Here is an 18,990-nt window from a genome sequence, read left to right as displayed (position 1 = left end):
GGGGGGAGGGAGGGAGAGGGAGGGAGATTTGTGTATAGGACACCTTATACTAAGCATTTTAGAAGGATCGGATGAAAGAAATATTGGCAGGCTTCTTTATGTCATCAGCCAGTGAAATGGTTATACCCTATCTCAGATTTATTAACCAGTAAATTGTGATATCTTACAATTAAAAGACTATTAAATGTATAAGCACCTCGTAAGAGGCACACACTGGCATCCTCCCCACTCCTTTTCTTCCCAGGATTATTTAAGCAATGTCCAGGATGCAACTTTGTAAATGTAGATAAAAATTTCCTAGGTAAAGGAATCTGAGAACACACTTATTCACCACTCATGATGCTTTTAAATACAATTCACTAATTTTTGCCAAACAAGATTTTCTAACAAAAAGGTACCATTTTGTCAGTGATATCCTGAGTCAGGCAGTAGTAATTAAAAGCGGTACTTCATTTGTGAGCAATTTAGTCTTCTGGCCTCTGAAAGGCCAAAAAATACAAGTTCTCCTGGTACAGCAGAAAAGAATGTGTCAAGAGGTTTCCATATAGAAATGGAAAACTTTTACTTCTGCTACAGTTCATGATGTGAGACAACTAGTGGAAGGCTAAGTGCTTAGGTAACAAACATAAAATTAGCTGTTGCTCTAATTCCAGTATTACCTATCCTATCAGTGACAGGATCAGCAGCCCAGGTCCACAGCCCCACGTTGTATGGGGCCACACCGAACTAGATTTTAACTCTTCAAATACTGATTTAAACAAACAACAATTGACTGTATCACTGTTATGTCCAACTTCCATGTGAGAGACAGTGGTTTCAGCATGCCAGCATCTTAACCTCCCTTAAATTTTCGTGGGCAGTAAAAGGGAATGGTAAAGTAGTTTTGCAGGTTTAACTGTATCTTTACAATTTTCAGAGAATTCATATCTTATTCTCAAAAGTGAGATCAAACAGGAGAAATGAAGTGGCTGTTTTGTAATTTAAATGGTAGGCAAGGGAGATTAGTTCTGGAGAGAGATAGTTGTGGGTTTTATTTTCCCATGGCAATAAGCAAAATAGTAATCTAAGATAACTCTGATCCTCTGCTAAAATGCAAAGATTAGATTTCAAGTGTCATACCTTTTCCCAAGCCATATGTAAAGCTTTAATTTTCCTCTGGTCAAGGTCTTCAATAGCTGCAAGAATTTTTAACTTGTCATTCTCTACAATTCTTTTTTTCTTCATTAACTCATTGTACTGGTGCAACAAGAAGAAAAGATCAATTTCAATGAACTTTGCGCTCAAATACCTTTTGTGCTAATCTTGCAGTTTCACTGTTCATCATTTTTGTACCTATGAAGTAGCCATTAACCACAAGATTGAAATCCAAAGCATTCATTTAGCTGTATACAGGATATTAAAGCATTAGACTTTTTAACAACCAGCAAAGGGGAAGACCAACATTACTCTGAAAGTTGCACATCCTTTTTAAGTTAATCATGTTTCATTTGCTTTTCCATGTAAGAAAGGATGCTTCTGGAGGCTGATAGGAAGAACAGGCCAATTCGAATCACGCAACAGCACCAGAGGAAGTTAAAGTGTCAGTCAGTGGACAGTTTTGAGACAATCCTTGAATAGCCACAAGATACAGAGACAACCCTAGAACATCTTCAAGCTATCATACTTGAAGATGGACAGTTTTTTGATCTGAAACTTTTAATAAAGTATGTAATTCTCAGATAGTGTAATGGATACCACAAAGCTTGCTAATGCTCCTGCTGCCAATTTAGGATGGACTAGTATAAGGAGGAATTAAATGATTCTTTTTACCATCCAAAGTCAAGATTATGCATATCCTATAAAACTAGTGCACAAGGAAATAGTGCAAAAATGTAAAATTAGTATCAAAGATCTAACAAAACATTTCCTCCTATCTCACGAAGACTTAATTTTTGATATATTCAGAAATAAGCATATGCAAATATAAAGCTATGTCATACATAATACCATATACCCACCCTGCCCAGTCTTCATCTGCTAAAGCACAGAATATTTACCTTCTCCTCTGTATCAGAAAACATATTCATAGCTTTGATGTTTACAGTCCTTTCCAACACCCGTTTTTGTTCCTGCAGTGTCTGCAGTTTCTGATATAATTCTTGAGGACTGTTAGTTTTGAAGTCATAGGGTGTGTTTGGCTGACCAAAAAGTGATTTCTCTGAAGCTATCCACTTATACTCTTGCAGCATTTTGGTCACCTGTAAACAAGAAGATATATTGAGGCGCTTTTTTTTTCCCCCCTCCCCCTCTCAAATGCGAATTAAATAATTTTTAAGAAGTATCAAATTCCTAAAATTACAACATTAACTCTTCTATCCTGATGCATCACAGGTGCGTAACTTTACAATGCTTCATGTGATTTCCAAGACTTTAGACAAACCAAGATTTTAAGGAAGCTTTCATATATACCCATAACGTTTACTTGGAACATTTTTTTTGTATCTGGATTAAGTCACTCTCACTAAATTTTGGGATTAGCTTCTTTAATTAGTTACCTAATTTGGCCATACATTCAGAATGTTCACACTGATCACCTTCTCACTGTGATCTACTCTATTAGTCCACACTGATAAGCTCTATTACAGTTTCTACTCCCTCCTCCTAAGGCTGCAAATATGACAGTGCTTCTTAAGAAAAAAAAAAAAAAAGCTATTTCTTTTGCATGCAGCAAGGGAAATAACCAGTCTTAGTCACAAGATGCAAGGAAAAGCACAGTTCTGAAATACCTTGGTAGTAACATCAGCAGTCTCTTGTTGATATTTGCTAATGTTGTGTTCTAATTCTTTAAGCTTAAGATGTAATTCATTATTTTTTTCTTTGTATTTTACTATCTCTTCAGCTCTGGCTTTAACTGCTTTATCGTGTGACAAAATTACTTCCTTTTGCTTGGCCAGTTCCTTCTGCGATTTCTCTACAGATTCCTGAAAAGCAAATCAAACAGCCATTTATTAGCTTCTTTTAAGGCTAGTGATAGACAGTCACTAGAAGAGAATGGAAGGAGGAAAGAACAAGGAAGGAACAATGGAATGAACAAAGAAGGAGAAAAAAATTCACATGTGGTAATGAAGCCAAAAAATAACTACCCAGGCTAAAGATAATTGAGTGCTGGCAAGAAAATCCAAGCAACAAAATACATATTATAATTTGAATTTTAGGGAATCATAACTTCAGTAACATTAAAACAGATAATGAAACACAGTATTCACTTTTACCTTTGTCTTCAACACCTCAGCTTGCATTGCATTAACTTCACTCTGGTATAATTGGATTGCTTTCTGTGTAGCCTCCATTAGTTGTTCACGAGAGGCTTGTTCTACTTTTAGCTCTTGAAGTTCCAGAACTAAAGCTTCAACTTCCTAGAGAGGTTTTAAAATTTATTAGTTATACTTAAATAGAAGAATTAAGGTTCAGTTTGACATAGTAAATGCGGTTCTTCAGCAAAAGGGCAATCTCACCCAAAGGAAAAAAAAACCAAAACCCAGCAATTTATGTCAGTGACTACAGAGTAATATATTAAGTTCCAAAACTGACGTATTAAAACTTCAGGACAAACTTTCCAATTACCGCAACCACTTTTGACATTGACAAATTGTCAACAAAGGTTAAGTTTTACCTGCTGCTTTTTTTTCATTTTTTTGTTTGAAGCATCTGCTTTTTTCCTGGCATCATCTAGTTTTTGCTGGGCACTTTTTAGTTCTTTTTCACGTTCTGCTTCTGCATTTTTCATTTTATTCTCTAATACTTCGTATTTCTCTTCTGATTTCTTTTGGGTGTCTTTAGTTTTCTGTAATGTCTCTTCACACTCCGCTGAATCAAGAAGTACAGTATTGAGATTGGGTATTATTCTCATCTTTAAATTCACATCCTGAACTCCAACTGAACTAGATCTGTCTTTGCCTCTAACAGAAAAAAGTGGTTGTACATTTGATAGTTAATGAAGTCAGCTATTTCAATGATTACACAAAGACAGTGTGCTGTTGTTATCAGTATTGGTAGGGCATCAAATAGGCAACCAGTCATTAAAATTAATGACAATATGCCTGTTTTCTTTTTTTGACAAGTATATGCCAAATCACATGATCAAGAAGTAATTAATCACATGGCTACCTAATGAGGCATCACTTCATCCTAGAATACTGTTTCTACATATGTATCACTCCTGTCCATCCTTTTTCTTTAGATGTTTTACTTAATTGCTGCATTTGCTTCCTTTTACATTTTTCCTTAGCTATACAAACAGTAATTCTTTCCAATGCTTTCTTGTTACTTTAAATATCTCCAGAAACAGATGGCTTGGAAAAAAAAAGATTACTCAAATAGGGGATTAAAAACTTTACAACTTCCCTGCAAAGCCATATTTCCTTTTATTATAAAGTACATAAACCACTTAAGAATATAACCTTTACTACAACAGAGTGACCAACCTCATGTGAATCACCTCGGTGCAAGTCTATTGTGATTCTGTAACATATTCCAAAATATAAAGATTATTTTTTGCTTCAAAAATACCTTTTTTTTCTTAAGCTTAAGCAAAGATTCTGCTACTCAAACAGCCAAATATCTATCTCATTCTCACAATTAGTTTTCAATTAAAAGATTAAGAACACATTTGTCACCAATGGTTTTCTTCAGGGCAAGCAGCTCTTCCTCTTGTTTGTGATAAGCACTTTGATGAAGCTTCATTTGCAACAGCTCTGCTTCCTCAGATTTAATATCCCACTCCTGTTTCAGTTGCCAATACCTTTGAAGACAGTAATGATATACATTGCTGTAATGAAGAGTACCCAGCACTTCAGTTTCAAAGTTGGAATACTTACATATAGAAATAAGTAGATAAATACCTATATTCCCATTCTAATGTGGGATAGAATAATGACTGTAGGAGAAATAAGCTTAAATGCATGGAAATATGATATAATTTCTTTAACAGTAATTGTGAAACTTGTAGGTATGGAAGTTGTGATATATGTAACTCCTGGCTATGTAGCCCTGATAAGATATATTAAAAGGAAACAGATCCAACACATGGGATTTGACAACAATTCAGAGCTCATGTTTTTCCAAGCAGCAGCATGACAGATGGTAGCCTAAAGCATTAAAGAAAAGGTGTCTAAAAGCAAAACTAATTTCTTCCTTTTGGTTATATTTCTGGAAGTCTATTGCAACTCAAAACAATTTGAAAAAAAAAATCCAGCTGGTAGATAGCATATTACACAACACTATCTCCTTATAGGGTTTTACAGAACTGACTAAACATGTTTTTATATTCCATCTTCTAAAAAGATCTTCAATAAATGACTAGTTGAAAATCAAACATAGAACATGGATCCTTACAGGAGTATCACTCAGATATTCCCCTTTAGTATCTATATTTTCTTGGAAGAAAAATCAGAGCTCTTAAGAACTGAAAATTCTGTATGAGTGTTACAAAATATGGCTGGAACAGACCCATTCTTCAGTAGACTTCATGAAACTTTGGAAAACTTCAAGTGATTTCAAGTAGACATCATTGTATGCCATTTTTTTCCCTATATTATCCCAAACAAATTTTTCTTGCATGTGTTATCTAAAAAAATTTGCTTGTTGATTGCTGTACTTACAAATTAAATTGGAGGGTGAGCAGGAGGAAAGGAACAATTTTCTGCATATTACTTTCTCAACAGACCCTATGACCTCCAAAAATACTTCTCTATATTACGTTTACTCAGTCGTATAAGAGAAACGATTGACATTTTATAGGGAAAACCTTACTTTTCAGCAATATTCCTCAAGCTTGCCAGGTCATTCTCTACAGTTTCAAGTTCAGATTCCTTTGTTTTGAGTTCTATGTCAATATTTTTCATTTCTTGAACTTTACACAATATTGGTAGAATATGTGAGGATGCACCTGTTCAGTGAAAAAAAAAGCAAAGTCAAGCTAATTGGAATTAGACACATGGATTCACCACTAGCAAAGAACAAATTCCTAATGTTAATAATGATGCATGTATGATTCATTTTGGTTTCAAAACATAAAGGCAGCTAGGCTAAAGTTAGAGCAGTTCTCAGCAGAGAAAACTACATTCTCTTCTATGGAATTTAGTTCTGCAGACTTTGAATACTGCACATGCATTTCTTGTGAAATCAACTTACTTTTCATAATTTATGAAATTATCTCAAATTAATTATGAACTACTTCAAAAAGTGCCTGAATTCAAAGCATTTCTCTTTCCGAGAGGATTATATAGCCAAGTAAGATTTAAGTATTTAAAATCAAAACTACTTCAGGCAAATAGTTTGCCATATATTTTGTCTTAGTCTAATCAATCATTTCAGTTCAAGAGTGACAAATCTCCGCTCAAACAGATATTATACCCAGTATGAGTCTAAACAGAAAGGTTACCGGTGATTTTTATAAAAAACATGCAGAGCAGCAAACAAGTCAACAGACACACAATATTATAATATGAACAAAATCAGCAATTGCCTCCATGAAGAGTGCCTTGAGGATCAAACACATCTCCATCAAATGTAACACTTCTCATCATTATCCTTTTGTCAAAGGCCACTTTCTTAGCATTATCCAGGTTATCACAGATCAGTGTTGTCCCAAAGACATACTCCATTGCTTTCTGCAGTTCAGATTCATATTCAATCAGAGAAAGGCCTAAATACACGTTATCAGGACCAACCTATAAATCAAATGAAATGCAAATAGTATGCCGTAAGTTATAAGAATTTTCAATTTCATTTCTCTCATCTTGATAAAAACACTTTCTAAAAACACCATTATATTTAAAAAACAATTTCAGTTAAAAGTGGAATAATGAATATCCATTTAAACATTGCATAGCTGAAAGGATACAAAGGAAAAAACTTAAATCAAGATAACCTCAAACCCTATAGAAATTTTTATTAATATGACAGTTAAGAAGCCCATGTTTTTAGAAAAGAAACAAAATGGAAAAGGTATGCAAACAAAATAGTGTAAACAGCTTATTTATTTACATACCAAGGTTTGGGCCAACTCGATTGTTTTTAGTCCAACACACCTGGCTGAAATTTTGTTTAGTGGAATGATGGTGTATCGACGCTTTAGTTCACCCTCTTCTAAAAGCTTTTTGGCAGTAACCTCAAATGAGAAGAGTTACAAAGCATACCTGAATACATAACTTATTTTGTAAAGTAAAACAATAAGGCATTGCAAGAGGAATATAGTTCCAGTAATTAAGCATGACTCTCTTGATGTAATTTAAACACATACATGGGTCCAAACCGCCTCTTAGGCATTCATCAACGCACATGTTCACTAGCCCTGAATTACAAGACCTTATCTCAACATTAACAGTTCTGTATTAAAGTAATAACTATCATGGTTTAATCCTGGCCAGCAACTAAGCACCTCACTCACTCTTCCCCTCTCCCAGTGGGATGGGGAGAATTGGAAGAGTAAACCTTGCAGATTGAGATGAGTTTAATAACTAAAGTAAAACATAATTAACAACAGTAATACTAGAATATGATAATACCAATGATAATATCAAAAAAAAAAAAAAAGAACAAAAAGAGAGAAATAAACCCCAGGAAAAGACAAGTGGTGCACAGTGCAATTTCTCACCACCTGCTGGCTGATGTCTGAGCAGCGATTAACCCCTCCCAGCCAACTCCCCCCAGTTTATATGCTGAGCATGATGTTTTGTGGTATGGAATAGCCCTTTGGCTAGTTCAGCTGTCCTGGCCATGCTGCCTCCCAGCTTCTTGTGAACCTGCTTGCTGGCAGAGCATGGGAAACTGAAAAATCTTTAACTCTGGATCAGTGCTACTTCGCAACAACTAAAGCACCAGTGTGGTATCAACATTATTCTCACACTAAATCCAAACCAGCACTGTACCAGCTACTAGGAAGAGAATTAACTCTAGCCCAGCTGAACCCAGGACATAAACATACCTCTGTGTCCACAATAATGTTATAGAGTTTCCCTCCAGCTGTCACTTCTAGGGCTTTTGCTTTGGATAGATCCTTCACAGTGACAAGAGACACAACAAGGCCTTTCACGGAGTGTGGATTCCATGTTTTCCCAACACATCTTAAAATAAATTTAAATTACGATAATCACATATTTGTTTCTCTCCCACATATATTGAACATTTTATATTTTAAAAACTCATACTGCTTATTATACTGGTATTAGAAATTCTAAATTCAATTGGGAAAAAAAAACACAACACAGAAAATGGTTAAATTAAATACTTCACAACAGTCAGTTCCAAAGCCATTAGAAGAATAGCCTTCCTGATTGTCATATAATTTGTTTATACGATTTTCAATTTATTTTTACTATGGGTTCTATTATTAGCACAGCTATAAGAGTGTATTCAGACTGATAATTACACAAGCAAATAAATCTGGGAATACATATATTTGAGTGGTGGAGACAGATACAGTGTTGACCTCCACAGACCTAGTCTACTCACAGTCCTTAGGCAGTACTCTGAAAAGTAATGACTAAATATTTTTATAGTTTAGACCTTTTGATTCTATGGTTTTAGCTACTGAAGTTGAGTAATGGCTTGAAAACAGCATCACAAAAAAACTTTTACATCCTTGTGATTTTGACAAGGCTGTAAATTAAGAACGTGTAACTTCTCATGCTGCCCATTAATTCAGCTAACATGTCAGTTAACATTCCCCCTTCACTGGCACCAAAAGAAAGCAATAGCTAAGCAACTGATGGAATTATCCTGTAAATCCCATAAGCTACATGTAAAATGCCCTAAAATACACTTTAAAATGTTTTTTAGGATCACACCAAGATCTTACCTGTATTCAAACCGTAGGTGAGGAAACCTTGCCATTAAGTCTTCATGCAGTTCTCTCAGCTGGCTGATGTCACGAGCCAATGCCACTTGTTTTGCTAAAACGTCTTTTTCTTTCTCTTCTTAAGAGTTGAACACAAGCAGCAGACAAACATTCAGAGCACAGAAATCTCTTAACTTAAAAACTGGTATGCTACATTATTTATCTACATATATGTAGAGAATACTTAATGGAGAGACGTTCTAAAATTCCTGGTAAATTTACTGATAGACAAACTAATACCATCACCATACCAAACGTGAAAATAAAGTCTAATATAATTTCTCTAAATGTAATTCTGGAATACCAATTTAGTGTTGAGTAGCTTCTGCAGCAAATGTTACCTGGAATGAGAAACAAACTTTAAGAAGTGTTTTGGGTAGGGAAAGCCAGAGGAAGGAATAAGGAGGTTGGACACTTTATCCATCTAAATTCTCAATGGAATCTAAATTTTCCAACAAACTATAAAATATTTGGCCTAAAGTTTATAAAATAAAATTATTTTAAACTGTTTTCTGTGGAAAGCAAGTGCTTGCAGAGCTTTGACCAGAGAAATTCCTTTGTGCATAAAACCAGCATAATTGGTTTTTCAGTTCCATCTTGTATTGGGTTTGGCTAGGACAGAGTTCACTTTTGCCACAGCAGCCCTCATAATAACGTGCTTTGTATTTCTAGTAGAAAAGTGCTGATATCACATCAGTGTTTTGGCTGAGCAGTGCTCCCACAGCATCAAGGCTGCCTCTCAAACTCACCATCCAAAGGCCAGCAAGCTGGGGATAGGCAAGAAGCTGGGAGGGGACATACTCGAAACAGCTGGGCTAAGTGATACTCCATACCATATGAAGGCACAGTCTGCCACAAAAGCCAAGATAAAGCAGGAGAGAAGGGAACATTCATTACTAAGGCATTTGTCTTCCAGAACAGCTGCTACGCACACTGAGGCCCTACTTCCCAAGCAGCTGGATGTTGCCTGCCAATGGGTATGAGAGAGTAAATCTTGGTTTTCTTTGCTTCTGTGTCCAACAGAGCCAATGCCAGCTGGCTCCAAGATGGACCCACCGCTGGCCAAAGCCAAGCCCATCAGCAACATTGGTTGATCACCCCTGTGATCACATATTTAAGAGAAGGTAAAAATCACTGTGCAGCAGCCAGAGAGAGGAGTGAGAATATGTGAGAACAGCTTTGCGGACACCAAGATCAGTGCAGAAGGAGGGCGAGGAGGTGCTCCAGGAGGCAGAGCAGGATTCCCCCGCAGCCCGCGGCGCAGGCCGTGGTGAGGCAGCTGTGCCCTGCGCCCAGGGAGGTCCATGGGGGAGCAGATCTCCACCTGCAGCCCGGGGAGGAGCCCACCCCGGAGCAGGGGGATGTGCCCGAAGGAGGCTGTGACCCCGCGGGAAGCCCGTGCTGGAGCAGGCTCCTGGCAGGCCCTGCGGCCCCATGGAGAGAGGAGCCCAGGCTGGAGCGGGTTTGCTGGCAGGAGCTGTGACCCCGTGGGGGACCCACGCTGGAGCAGCCTGTTCCTGAGGGACTGCACCCCGGGGAAGGGACCCACGCTGGGGCAGGTCAAGAAGAGCTGCAGCCTGTGGGAAGGTCTTCCGTGGATGAGACCTCGTGCTGGAGCAGGGGAACAGTGTGAGAAGAAAGGAGAAGCAGAGATAAGCTGAGGTGATCTGACCACAAGCCCCATTCCCTGTTCCCCTGCACCACTGGCAGAGAGAAGACATAAAGAAAATCAGGAATTGAGCCTAGAAAGAAGGGAGGGGTGGGTGGAAGGTGTTTTAGAGGTTTGTTCCTATTTCTCATTATCCTACTCTGTTTTGTTTGGTAATAAAATTCATTTCCCCATGTTGACACAATTTTTCCCATGACAGTAATTGGTGAGTGATCTCCCTGGCCTTATCTCAACCTGTGAGCCTTTCATACTATTTTCTCTCCCCTGTCCAGCTGAGGAGGAGAGTGACAGAGTGGTGTACAGCCAAGGTCAACCCACCATACTTCTAGATTCCTTTTCAGATTCCCCCAAAATTATACACCAGAAGTCTGTACAGACCTTCGTAGTTCAGCTTCTGCATTTTGTTCTCTAGATTTGCTTTTGTTTCTCTGACAGCTCTAAGTGCTATTTGGTCTCTCTCAAAGCCTCCATCCTTCTTTTTAAGTTCAACTTCTTTTGTCTTTAATTCCTTTTGTGCATATGTCAACTTCATTTGAGCCTGTAAGGAGTAAGAAAATACGGAACCAGAAGATATTCAAAGAGAATCTTGTAAGTGCATTTAAAACACCTGCACTAACAAGGTGCTTGTACATTTTGTAAGAGTTTCCACTGGTAAAAGAAATGCCAAAAAGCAGCCTTGTTTTTTAAAGTAAGGGCACAGGTGATTTGGAAATAAAAACATAAATCACATATTTGGATAACTCCTATTAGCACATGAACAGAGTCTGAGAAGAAACAAGGTAAAATAATGTGGGATACAGCTGTCCTTGTTATTCTTCCCAAGTTTTTCCTTAAGTGAGACAAGCAAGGTGCATCTGCAACTTCACAAATTTAAATTCCACTGTGAGAAAAACCCCAGCAGAGGTTTCCCTGTCTTAAGACAAAAGTGGCATTTGTTTCTGTTATGTACACAATTTAACTGAGAAAAAACCCACAGTTTCTTCTGAACTCGCCTTTCATAGTCTCAGGCATCTTTATTTTGATTCCATTGTTTTACTGTAGAAATCCCTGCAGTATGAATGCTTATCATTGATACCAGTCTTAATTTCCTTCTATTCAATGCCGTCAGTCATTTGAGTACTGCAAGTTCTCCTTTATGTCTCAAACGCCACTTTCTATACTTCCTCACAGCCATGTTACAGCTTTTCCTTATTTGCATCTATGCAAAGATATTTTTTAAATGACCCGTTTCATCAAAAGTCACCTTAATGCATATACCAACTTCTAAAATATCTTGCACAGACATTCTGCAAATCTTTTCAGTGACCTTTCAAGAGCATGTCATTCAGTTTTCAGACAATTTTCAAAAGCAGCAGGAAGGCTGGTCTGAGACAGGCAGAACTTTTCTTTTTACCTGTTTAGCCTCTGTTTCTGCTTTGCTGATTTCATTTTTGCAGGTCATCATTTGGTGAGCAAGAGTAGCTTCTTCCCCATCATCACTGCTCGACAAGCCAGCAGACACAGCATTAAAATGGTGTTGTGCCACAGCTAAAGCAGCTGCATCTTTTCTACTTGCTTCCTGTAAAGCATTTAGTTCTTCCTCTGTCTTCTTTATTTCTTCCTCCTTTGATATTAGTAATTTAGACTCCTTCAGCAAAACAAAGAATAAAAAAAAAGTTAGAGAGAACCTGAGTCCCATTAACTTTAAATTCATGTTGTTTAGATGAGCAGCTATGAGTAGTTTCATCAGCTGACCCTTTGTCAGATTTTGTGATCGTACAATTTGACTTTGCATGTTTTGAAGTCTGTACTTGCCCCGTGAGAGCACTGAGGGCCTACAGAACGATTAAATATAGGAAGAGATAACAATTGCCCAAGAGCTAGGAGAAACAGCTCTTTCTCCCCAGTACCTAAAAAGTAAAGTCTTCTTCAGTGCTCCTCTTGCATTTAAAAAAAAAAATTAAAAAAATCAACTGTCATAAACACACAATGTAGAAATTTTTTCTTTAATTTTAAGAATACCACATGTCCAGAGAGCATAATACTTTTGAAGCTATAGGGATCTCTCCTGAGCTTAATACAAGGTTGGTAACCATAAGGAGCTGCGCTTTTTTTGTATATGCATCACATTGGTTCTAATGGGAACCTACTACCTATGTCACATAAATCAAACAATACCCTTACCATTTGCTTCTGCTTTCTTGATGTAATTCTTGCCAATCACAGGATTTTTTCTTATTGCAATAGGTAAGAACAAACAGCTGTCCCCCTCAATCTGCATTAATTTAGTGTTTAAAGAAAATTATATACAAAGGTCTTACCTCCTGCATACCTTCTAACATATTTTTGTACTTAATCTCTTCACTTTTTAAGTTCTGCTTGATGAGATCAAGGGTACTTTGTGCTCTAGTATTAGCTCTTTGACTTTCTGAAAGAGCCTCTTCCAGTGAAGGGAGCATACCACCAACTTTCTACAATCAGAATTAAAGAAAATTTAATTTAACCTAAGAAACTGTTAAGAGTACTTGTAATTATTTCATCTTCTGTTGACAGCTATATGTAGAACAGATAAGTATCTGATCAAGCAGGCAGTTAGACTTCAGCGCAAACAGGTCAAAACATCTCTCCCCTCTGAAATCCAAACTAACTAGGAGCCACTACTTAAGACCCACATCATCCCATATCATGAGACACTGTCCCTGTACAACAGCTGCATTTAGGCATTCAAAGACCCTCTGGACCATCCTGTACCTAACCAAATTTACTGCCATGAAAATTGAGGTCAGTAATGAGTTTTGTTGAACAAGAGTTTCCTACTTGAAGTGTATTTCTTTTGAGACATCAACAAAAAGGGAGAAAAAAAAATCCAGCAAAATTTACCATTGAATGCATAGAGTGGAAACATGAGGGCAAACAGCTTCCATTCTTCAGTTATTATTCTTTTTCAGCAATTGGAAGTATTTCAGACAAATGAAAGCTTTAAATGGATGTCTTTTAGACAATGAAGAATGAGAACAGTGTATAATCTAAACAACCCACCAGAAGAAGATAAAAATTCAAGGATATATTATCTGCAGAAATAATCTTTTTCTGAAGTAACTTTTTGTATTTAGATATTCAGACAAGCACAACTCTGTGCTCACTTACCATTTGCCTTTTCTTTTCCATCTCCTCTACTTCTTCATTAAGTTTTGTCATCACCTTTTCATTTTCAGCCATTGATTCCTGAAGGTTCTTTACACTAGTCTGAAATTTCTTTAACTTATTAGCAGCAGATGCCTTTGTCTCTTCAGCCAGAAAAAATTGATAAGCTATATAGGTGCGGTCTACACGTTCTAATTGTTGCACTACTTTCTGGTATTCTAGATAGGATAATCTTTCCTGAAAAGATACCAATTAAAAAAACTTTTAAAATTTGATGGAAAAGTAATATTAAGTAGGACTGTTAACTTTTAAGCAGTTCTACTAAAATTATTATTTGTAGATAAGAGGAAGGATTTGTCATATTCAGTAATACATTACAGGCCTGCTTAGGAAAATCAAAGATAATAATACTTCTACAACTGATTGTACAGCAGAAATATCACTTGGCACAAACTTTGTAAGAACTGAAATATGTTTTTATATTCTACTTTTATCTAGGTCTCTTATTTTTTTTTCCTTTTCCATGCATTCCCCTCTAGGATTTCCTGGAAGTCCTGACCATCACATTTTCTGTATTTGAACAGAAGATGAAATTTTTCTCTCTCTTAAAAGATTCTACAAAGCTTGAAAACAAGCTATTGTTTTAGCCACCACATACTGGTTCTGGGTAGCTGAAAGTAATTTTTCAGCACTTTAAGGGCCCGACCACTCTTCTAATTTTTCCATACCTTTTTCAGTTTTTGTAAAGCTGGAGTGATCTCCTCATTTAAGGCCTGAAACACAAAACAGAACATTTATATTCAGATTTTAAAAACTCTTATATGTCTAAGCATGAACACCTAGTTCCCAGTGCAGAAATGAAATATTCTGCAAGTTAAAAACCACACTACAGATATTTAGTTATCTTTAACAAATATATAAGAAAGTATACTTTCTAACACATAGTACCGTTTCAATCTGTTTCAGTTTGATCTCCTTCTTCTGTATGGTTTTCTGGACATTTAGTTTCTTGCATTCATACATTCTAGTACCAGCTGCTTCTTCAATCATAGCCAAAATCTAAAATAAAGCAAAGCAACAAAAATTTGATGTTTCTTATGTTAGAAGAAACTACTATCTACCTCTGACACATTTTTTTTTTAATTCCCCCCACCCCAATATTAATATTTGTCATTCAAAAATCAGTAAAACTTCAGACAAAAAACTCCCGCAAATTTCTTACCTCCACTGGCTTCATATTTAAAACTTTGGTAATTCGTCCCTGATGACAGAAAAATAAAACAAGAATGGTGTTTGTGTACTATGCAATAGTAAAAAAAAATAAAAAATGAAAACCCCAAACCCAAAGAACCCCAATCATTTTTATACGCTATACTGTAACTCAAACAGTTGGGGTTTTTTGCTACAAAAATAATCTAACTTAATTGTTTCGCTCCCGATAGTTCAAACAAGTCATTTCTTCAGACAGCATGAAATGGCCCTCGGATCTTATTTTAGGCTCATCCTCCACATCCCTGATTCAATCTTAAAGGACTAACATGCATATTTTGTTCTAGAGGCTTACCAAGTTACTGATGCTGAATAAGCTCTTAATCATAAACTGGCTTTTGGGAGATTTAGCTCATATGTAACTAGAAGGAAAAATAGGTACAAAACTGCCCTTCCCCACTACTTCCTCCATTTGTGTGCAGGTTTAAGCCCTGCCAGAATTGGAGAGCGCGTTGCTGTTGCCCCTCCCCCACCTGCGCCGGTCGGGCTGAAAGTTAAGACACAGACCCCGGCTGAAATAACAAGAAATTTAACACAACAGAGTGATAGAACAATCTGAGTAACAACAGTATCAATGGTAACAACAATAAACAGCAATAACAGTGAACAAGACAAACGATATACAGAGAAATACTGCTAGCTGGTTTACGGAAAGCAAAATTCCCTCCTGAACCCGCCAAGGAGTAAGGAAAAGGCTCCGCCCCTGGACCTGACGTCAGCATGGTATGAATAACCCGGCTGGAGATCCCTTCCCCCTCTCTCTCTGCTGGGGAAAACTTTACTCTATCCTGGCTGAACCAGGACAATAGGACAGTTCCATTTTAAACAGTAAATCCTGCTCTGTTCTTGCAAGTATTTCAGAGATTTGTCTAGCCCCTGTGTTGATGTTTATAAGGGTCTTTTCAATTGGTCAGCTCTTCCTTTGTTAATTGTGACTTAGGAAGGCAGGTACATCAACTTCATTCAAAATATTGTCTAACATGGAATACACAATAGGAAAGAAAATCTATCTCTTCAGCACAATCATAAAAGCAACACCTATCTGTTAAAGAAACGTGGAAAATAAAATTGGAATATGTTTTAGAAAAAGCTTGCTATAGGCTACATGAGGTCTTACACAACAAGATATATGTTTAAAGGTCAAACTATGATGTATTGGAAGTCTTAACTATTTCTTTATTTTTTACTTAATTGATTTTTACTTTTTTAGAAGTTGCTTTTTGATAATTAGGAAATTAAGTGTTCTTTCACTATCTATCCTGCCTCAAATTTAGTGCAACTTCTGATCTTTTTGGATTTTGTAAAGATGCACACAATACCTGCATAATGAGGAAGTGAGGGTTATTGACATTGAGTCCAACAGAACAGAAAAGATCATCCACGCGAGTGGCGGTAGAATTCATGCCATTGATAAGATACTTATTTTTACCTCCAATGATAATCTGGAAAAGAAGAGAAATGAAAGAAATCTGACATTAAGAATATAAACTGTAATAAACTCTAATAAAGAATAATATATCTGAGCAAAACCCATACATTGTATCTTTGCATATACACATTATGCATATTCTACAGAACATCTAAACGCATCTTGATGGACTGAAGAGACATTTAAAATAACTAAACTGTAAGAAAGATCAGTCATTGAGGGCAATAGTGATAGGAAAATTTCCAGACTCCACAGATTTCCACTTTTCCCCTTTTTTTCCAAAAAAAACCCCCAACAACTTGGGAGACATCTTCATCAGAAAGATAAAGGTTTCTTTGTCCTTGGAGACCAAATATAGTTCAGATATCAAGAGGAAAACATGAAAGCATAAGAAAAAGCCATAAAATACAAAATTGTAACTTGCTTTAGAAACTTTCATTATTATTATGTTTCTATGCAAATCCATAGGAAACATTATTGATATATTTAACAATATTAGACTGATTTCTCAAGTAATTCCAATTTTTTAAATCTAGTACCCTGGATCGACTTCGACATTTTGTGTCACTAACTACACTTAGAAGCATTGCTTCAATAGCAAAAATGCAGAGACTTTAAAAGTTTTCTTTTTTTTTTCCTTGAAAAGTACTCTCTTGAACATGGTAAAAACGTATATAGGCTACTAAGCAATACAGATATTAAAAACTCACCTGCCTACTGATGATGAGCTCATCATTATCTTCAAATCCCAGTGGACTTACTTTCTTGTCAGTATTATCAAAGGTAATAGACACAGATGCTTTCTTAATTCCAGCTTGTCCATGTTTATAAACCAGTTCTTGAAAGTTGGAAGCTCGCACCTAAATCCATAGAACAGGTAAATACATTTTTGAAAGAAATTCATTATACAGTTTCAGTGCACTACTCTAGATTGGAGAAATGAATGAAGAAAATGCAGATCTAGCTATAGATTTAAGAGTTCACGTAACAGACTGACATACAAGACCTGCAAGGTGCTAGCACCATAAAACCACATGCAGAATGTGCTGGTGTAGTTTTAGCAAGCCAGCTAATTGTTTCTGCATGAGATTCCTGACAAAAACTAAATATATGTTTTTTTTAAAAAAGCCAGATCACTAGCTAAGTCATCAATACATTTACTAAAAATGCATTTATTATTCATATAGCTCATTATAGCTCACAGGGAAATGAATCAGAGTATTCCTTGGAAGTCTGATGGATTTGTCTACAACCAGGAGGAGTGGGATAAAGAAAAAAAGAATATCACATGAAGACAGAGACTCAAACTGATGCCAGAGCACACAATTTTTTTTAGTAAGGGTAAAGCAGATATATTTTAAATAGCAGGCATTGCATGAAAACCAGCTTTTTATTTTTTTCTGATGAACCAGTTGGCCAAATTTTAAGACCCAATCCAGAAATGAAAAAGTTTATTACACATAAAAAAGTTAGAGCCTTTAGCTGCAATAGATCTTCATCTGGAGATCTTTCAACGGGATATGTTTAGTGTAATATTCTAAACTACCATAGTATATTGATGAAACTGCAGTTTTATCGTAATACAAGGATGACAGAGACACACATTTATGTAATGAAAAATCCAAATAAATAAAACTTTTTTTTTTATAGAAGCATCACTTCAGGTCTTCCATCAGAGATTACTCAAGAGTAATACGAAATGTTGCTGACAGAACACCCTTCTTAAATGCCCCCTCTCTCTTTACCTGTGACAGATTGGTGATTCCCAACAGGAAGCAGATTGCATCCAAGATATTGGACTTGCCACTGCCATTCAAACCAGTAACAGCATTGAAATATGGGTCCAAGTCAACAATTTCCGTCCTCTGAGCATAGGATTTAAATCCTTCAATAACAATTGACTTGATATACATCCTCTCTGTATTCCTAAGGGACCAGGCAAAGTATTCCTCCCAAGAGTATGAAGAAAGGTATCTGGATTAAAATCCTATATTTTTCAAAGAAAAAAATAAGCATCAAACTAATCATACTGCATACCAAATAAACAGCTAGATGTATAAGAAAATAGAAAGAACGTGTGAATTTCACAACAAAAAGATTATGTATTTATAAACGGAAAATTCCAAGCAGACCCCAGATCCAGGAAGCATCCGAGCAATAACCTATGCTTCAACATTTCTAAGCGACGTGACTTTACAGAGTGCATATCACATTTGCCTGAAGACTATGGCATAACTCTGATTTCTCACAAAGCTGCCCTCTAGTCCATCAGCCAACGAGGGAAACAGAAAGGCCCAGATCTTTCAGAACCCGGCAGAAGGAGAGTCTTCCTTCCCAGCCTGCCCAGCCCCAGCACACCGAAGGGCTGAAGCCCAGAAAAACGCCAGCCTCGGCCCTGAGGCGCCGTGAGCACAGACCCGTCCCCAACCCCTACCGCAGCCGCCGTGGCGCCTGACCCCACGTCTCCGCCGACGGCGCCGCGACTTTCCCCCCCGCCACGCCGCTTAGTCCCCGCCGAGCGAGCCCTCGTTGGCTGCTCTGACGCTGGAACCAGCCGAGCACACGCGCCCCAGTACCTCACCGCCGCGCCGCCCGCCGCGATTGAATTTTGGCGCCAAGAGG

At 37.1% G+C, this 18,990-nt stretch overlaps 1 protein-coding gene across 1 annotated transcript in view; it reads right to left on the bottom strand.

Moving 5' to 3' along the window:
- SMC2 (structural maintenance of chromosomes 2) overlaps nt 1-18,989 on the bottom strand; it is a 21,535-nt gene extending 2,546 nt beyond the window's left edge. The window contains exons 1-22 of the mRNA XM_026866718.1: nt 18,945-18,989; nt 18,114-18,355; nt 17,079-17,228; nt 16,259-16,381; nt 14,893-14,931; nt 14,619-14,729; nt 14,399-14,443; nt 13,674-13,907; nt 12,848-12,997; nt 11,941-12,174; nt 10,926-11,085; nt 8,840-8,957; nt 7,967-8,105; nt 7,031-7,150; nt 6,506-6,710; nt 5,791-5,926; nt 4,656-4,780; nt 3,653-3,846; nt 3,252-3,395; nt 2,766-2,960; nt 2,037-2,237; nt 1,120-1,236 (exon numbers count right to left, since the gene is read on the bottom strand). Of these exons, the coding sequence (XP_026722519.1) occupies nt 1,120-1,236; nt 2,037-2,237; nt 2,766-2,960; nt 3,252-3,395; nt 3,653-3,846; nt 4,656-4,780; nt 5,791-5,926; nt 6,506-6,710; nt 7,031-7,150; nt 7,967-8,105; nt 8,840-8,957; nt 10,926-11,085; nt 11,941-12,174; nt 12,848-12,997; nt 13,674-13,907; nt 14,399-14,443; nt 14,619-14,729; nt 14,893-14,931; nt 16,259-16,381; nt 17,079-17,228; nt 18,114-18,281 (3,108 nt within the window). The 5' untranslated portion in view covers nt 18,282-18,355; nt 18,945-18,989. The remainder of the gene's footprint in view (nt 1-1,119; nt 1,237-2,036; nt 2,238-2,765; nt 2,961-3,251; nt 3,396-3,652; nt 3,847-4,655; nt 4,781-5,790; nt 5,927-6,505; nt 6,711-7,030; nt 7,151-7,966; nt 8,106-8,839; nt 8,958-10,925; nt 11,086-11,940; nt 12,175-12,847; nt 12,998-13,673; nt 13,908-14,398; nt 14,444-14,618; nt 14,730-14,892; nt 14,932-16,258; nt 16,382-17,078; nt 17,229-18,113; nt 18,356-18,944) is intronic.
- Nucleotide 18,990: the final 1 nt, after the last annotated feature.

This window comes from Athene cunicularia, assembly GCF_003259725.1.
Source record: "Athene cunicularia isolate RWA chromosome Z unlocalized genomic scaffold, athCun1 chrZ_part3, whole genome shotgun sequence".
Lineage (NCBI taxonomy): Eukaryota > Metazoa > Chordata > Aves > Strigiformes > Strigidae > Athene > Athene cunicularia.
The sequence above is the reverse complement of the archived record's forward strand: the minus strand, read 5'-3'. Positions and strand labels throughout refer to the sequence as shown.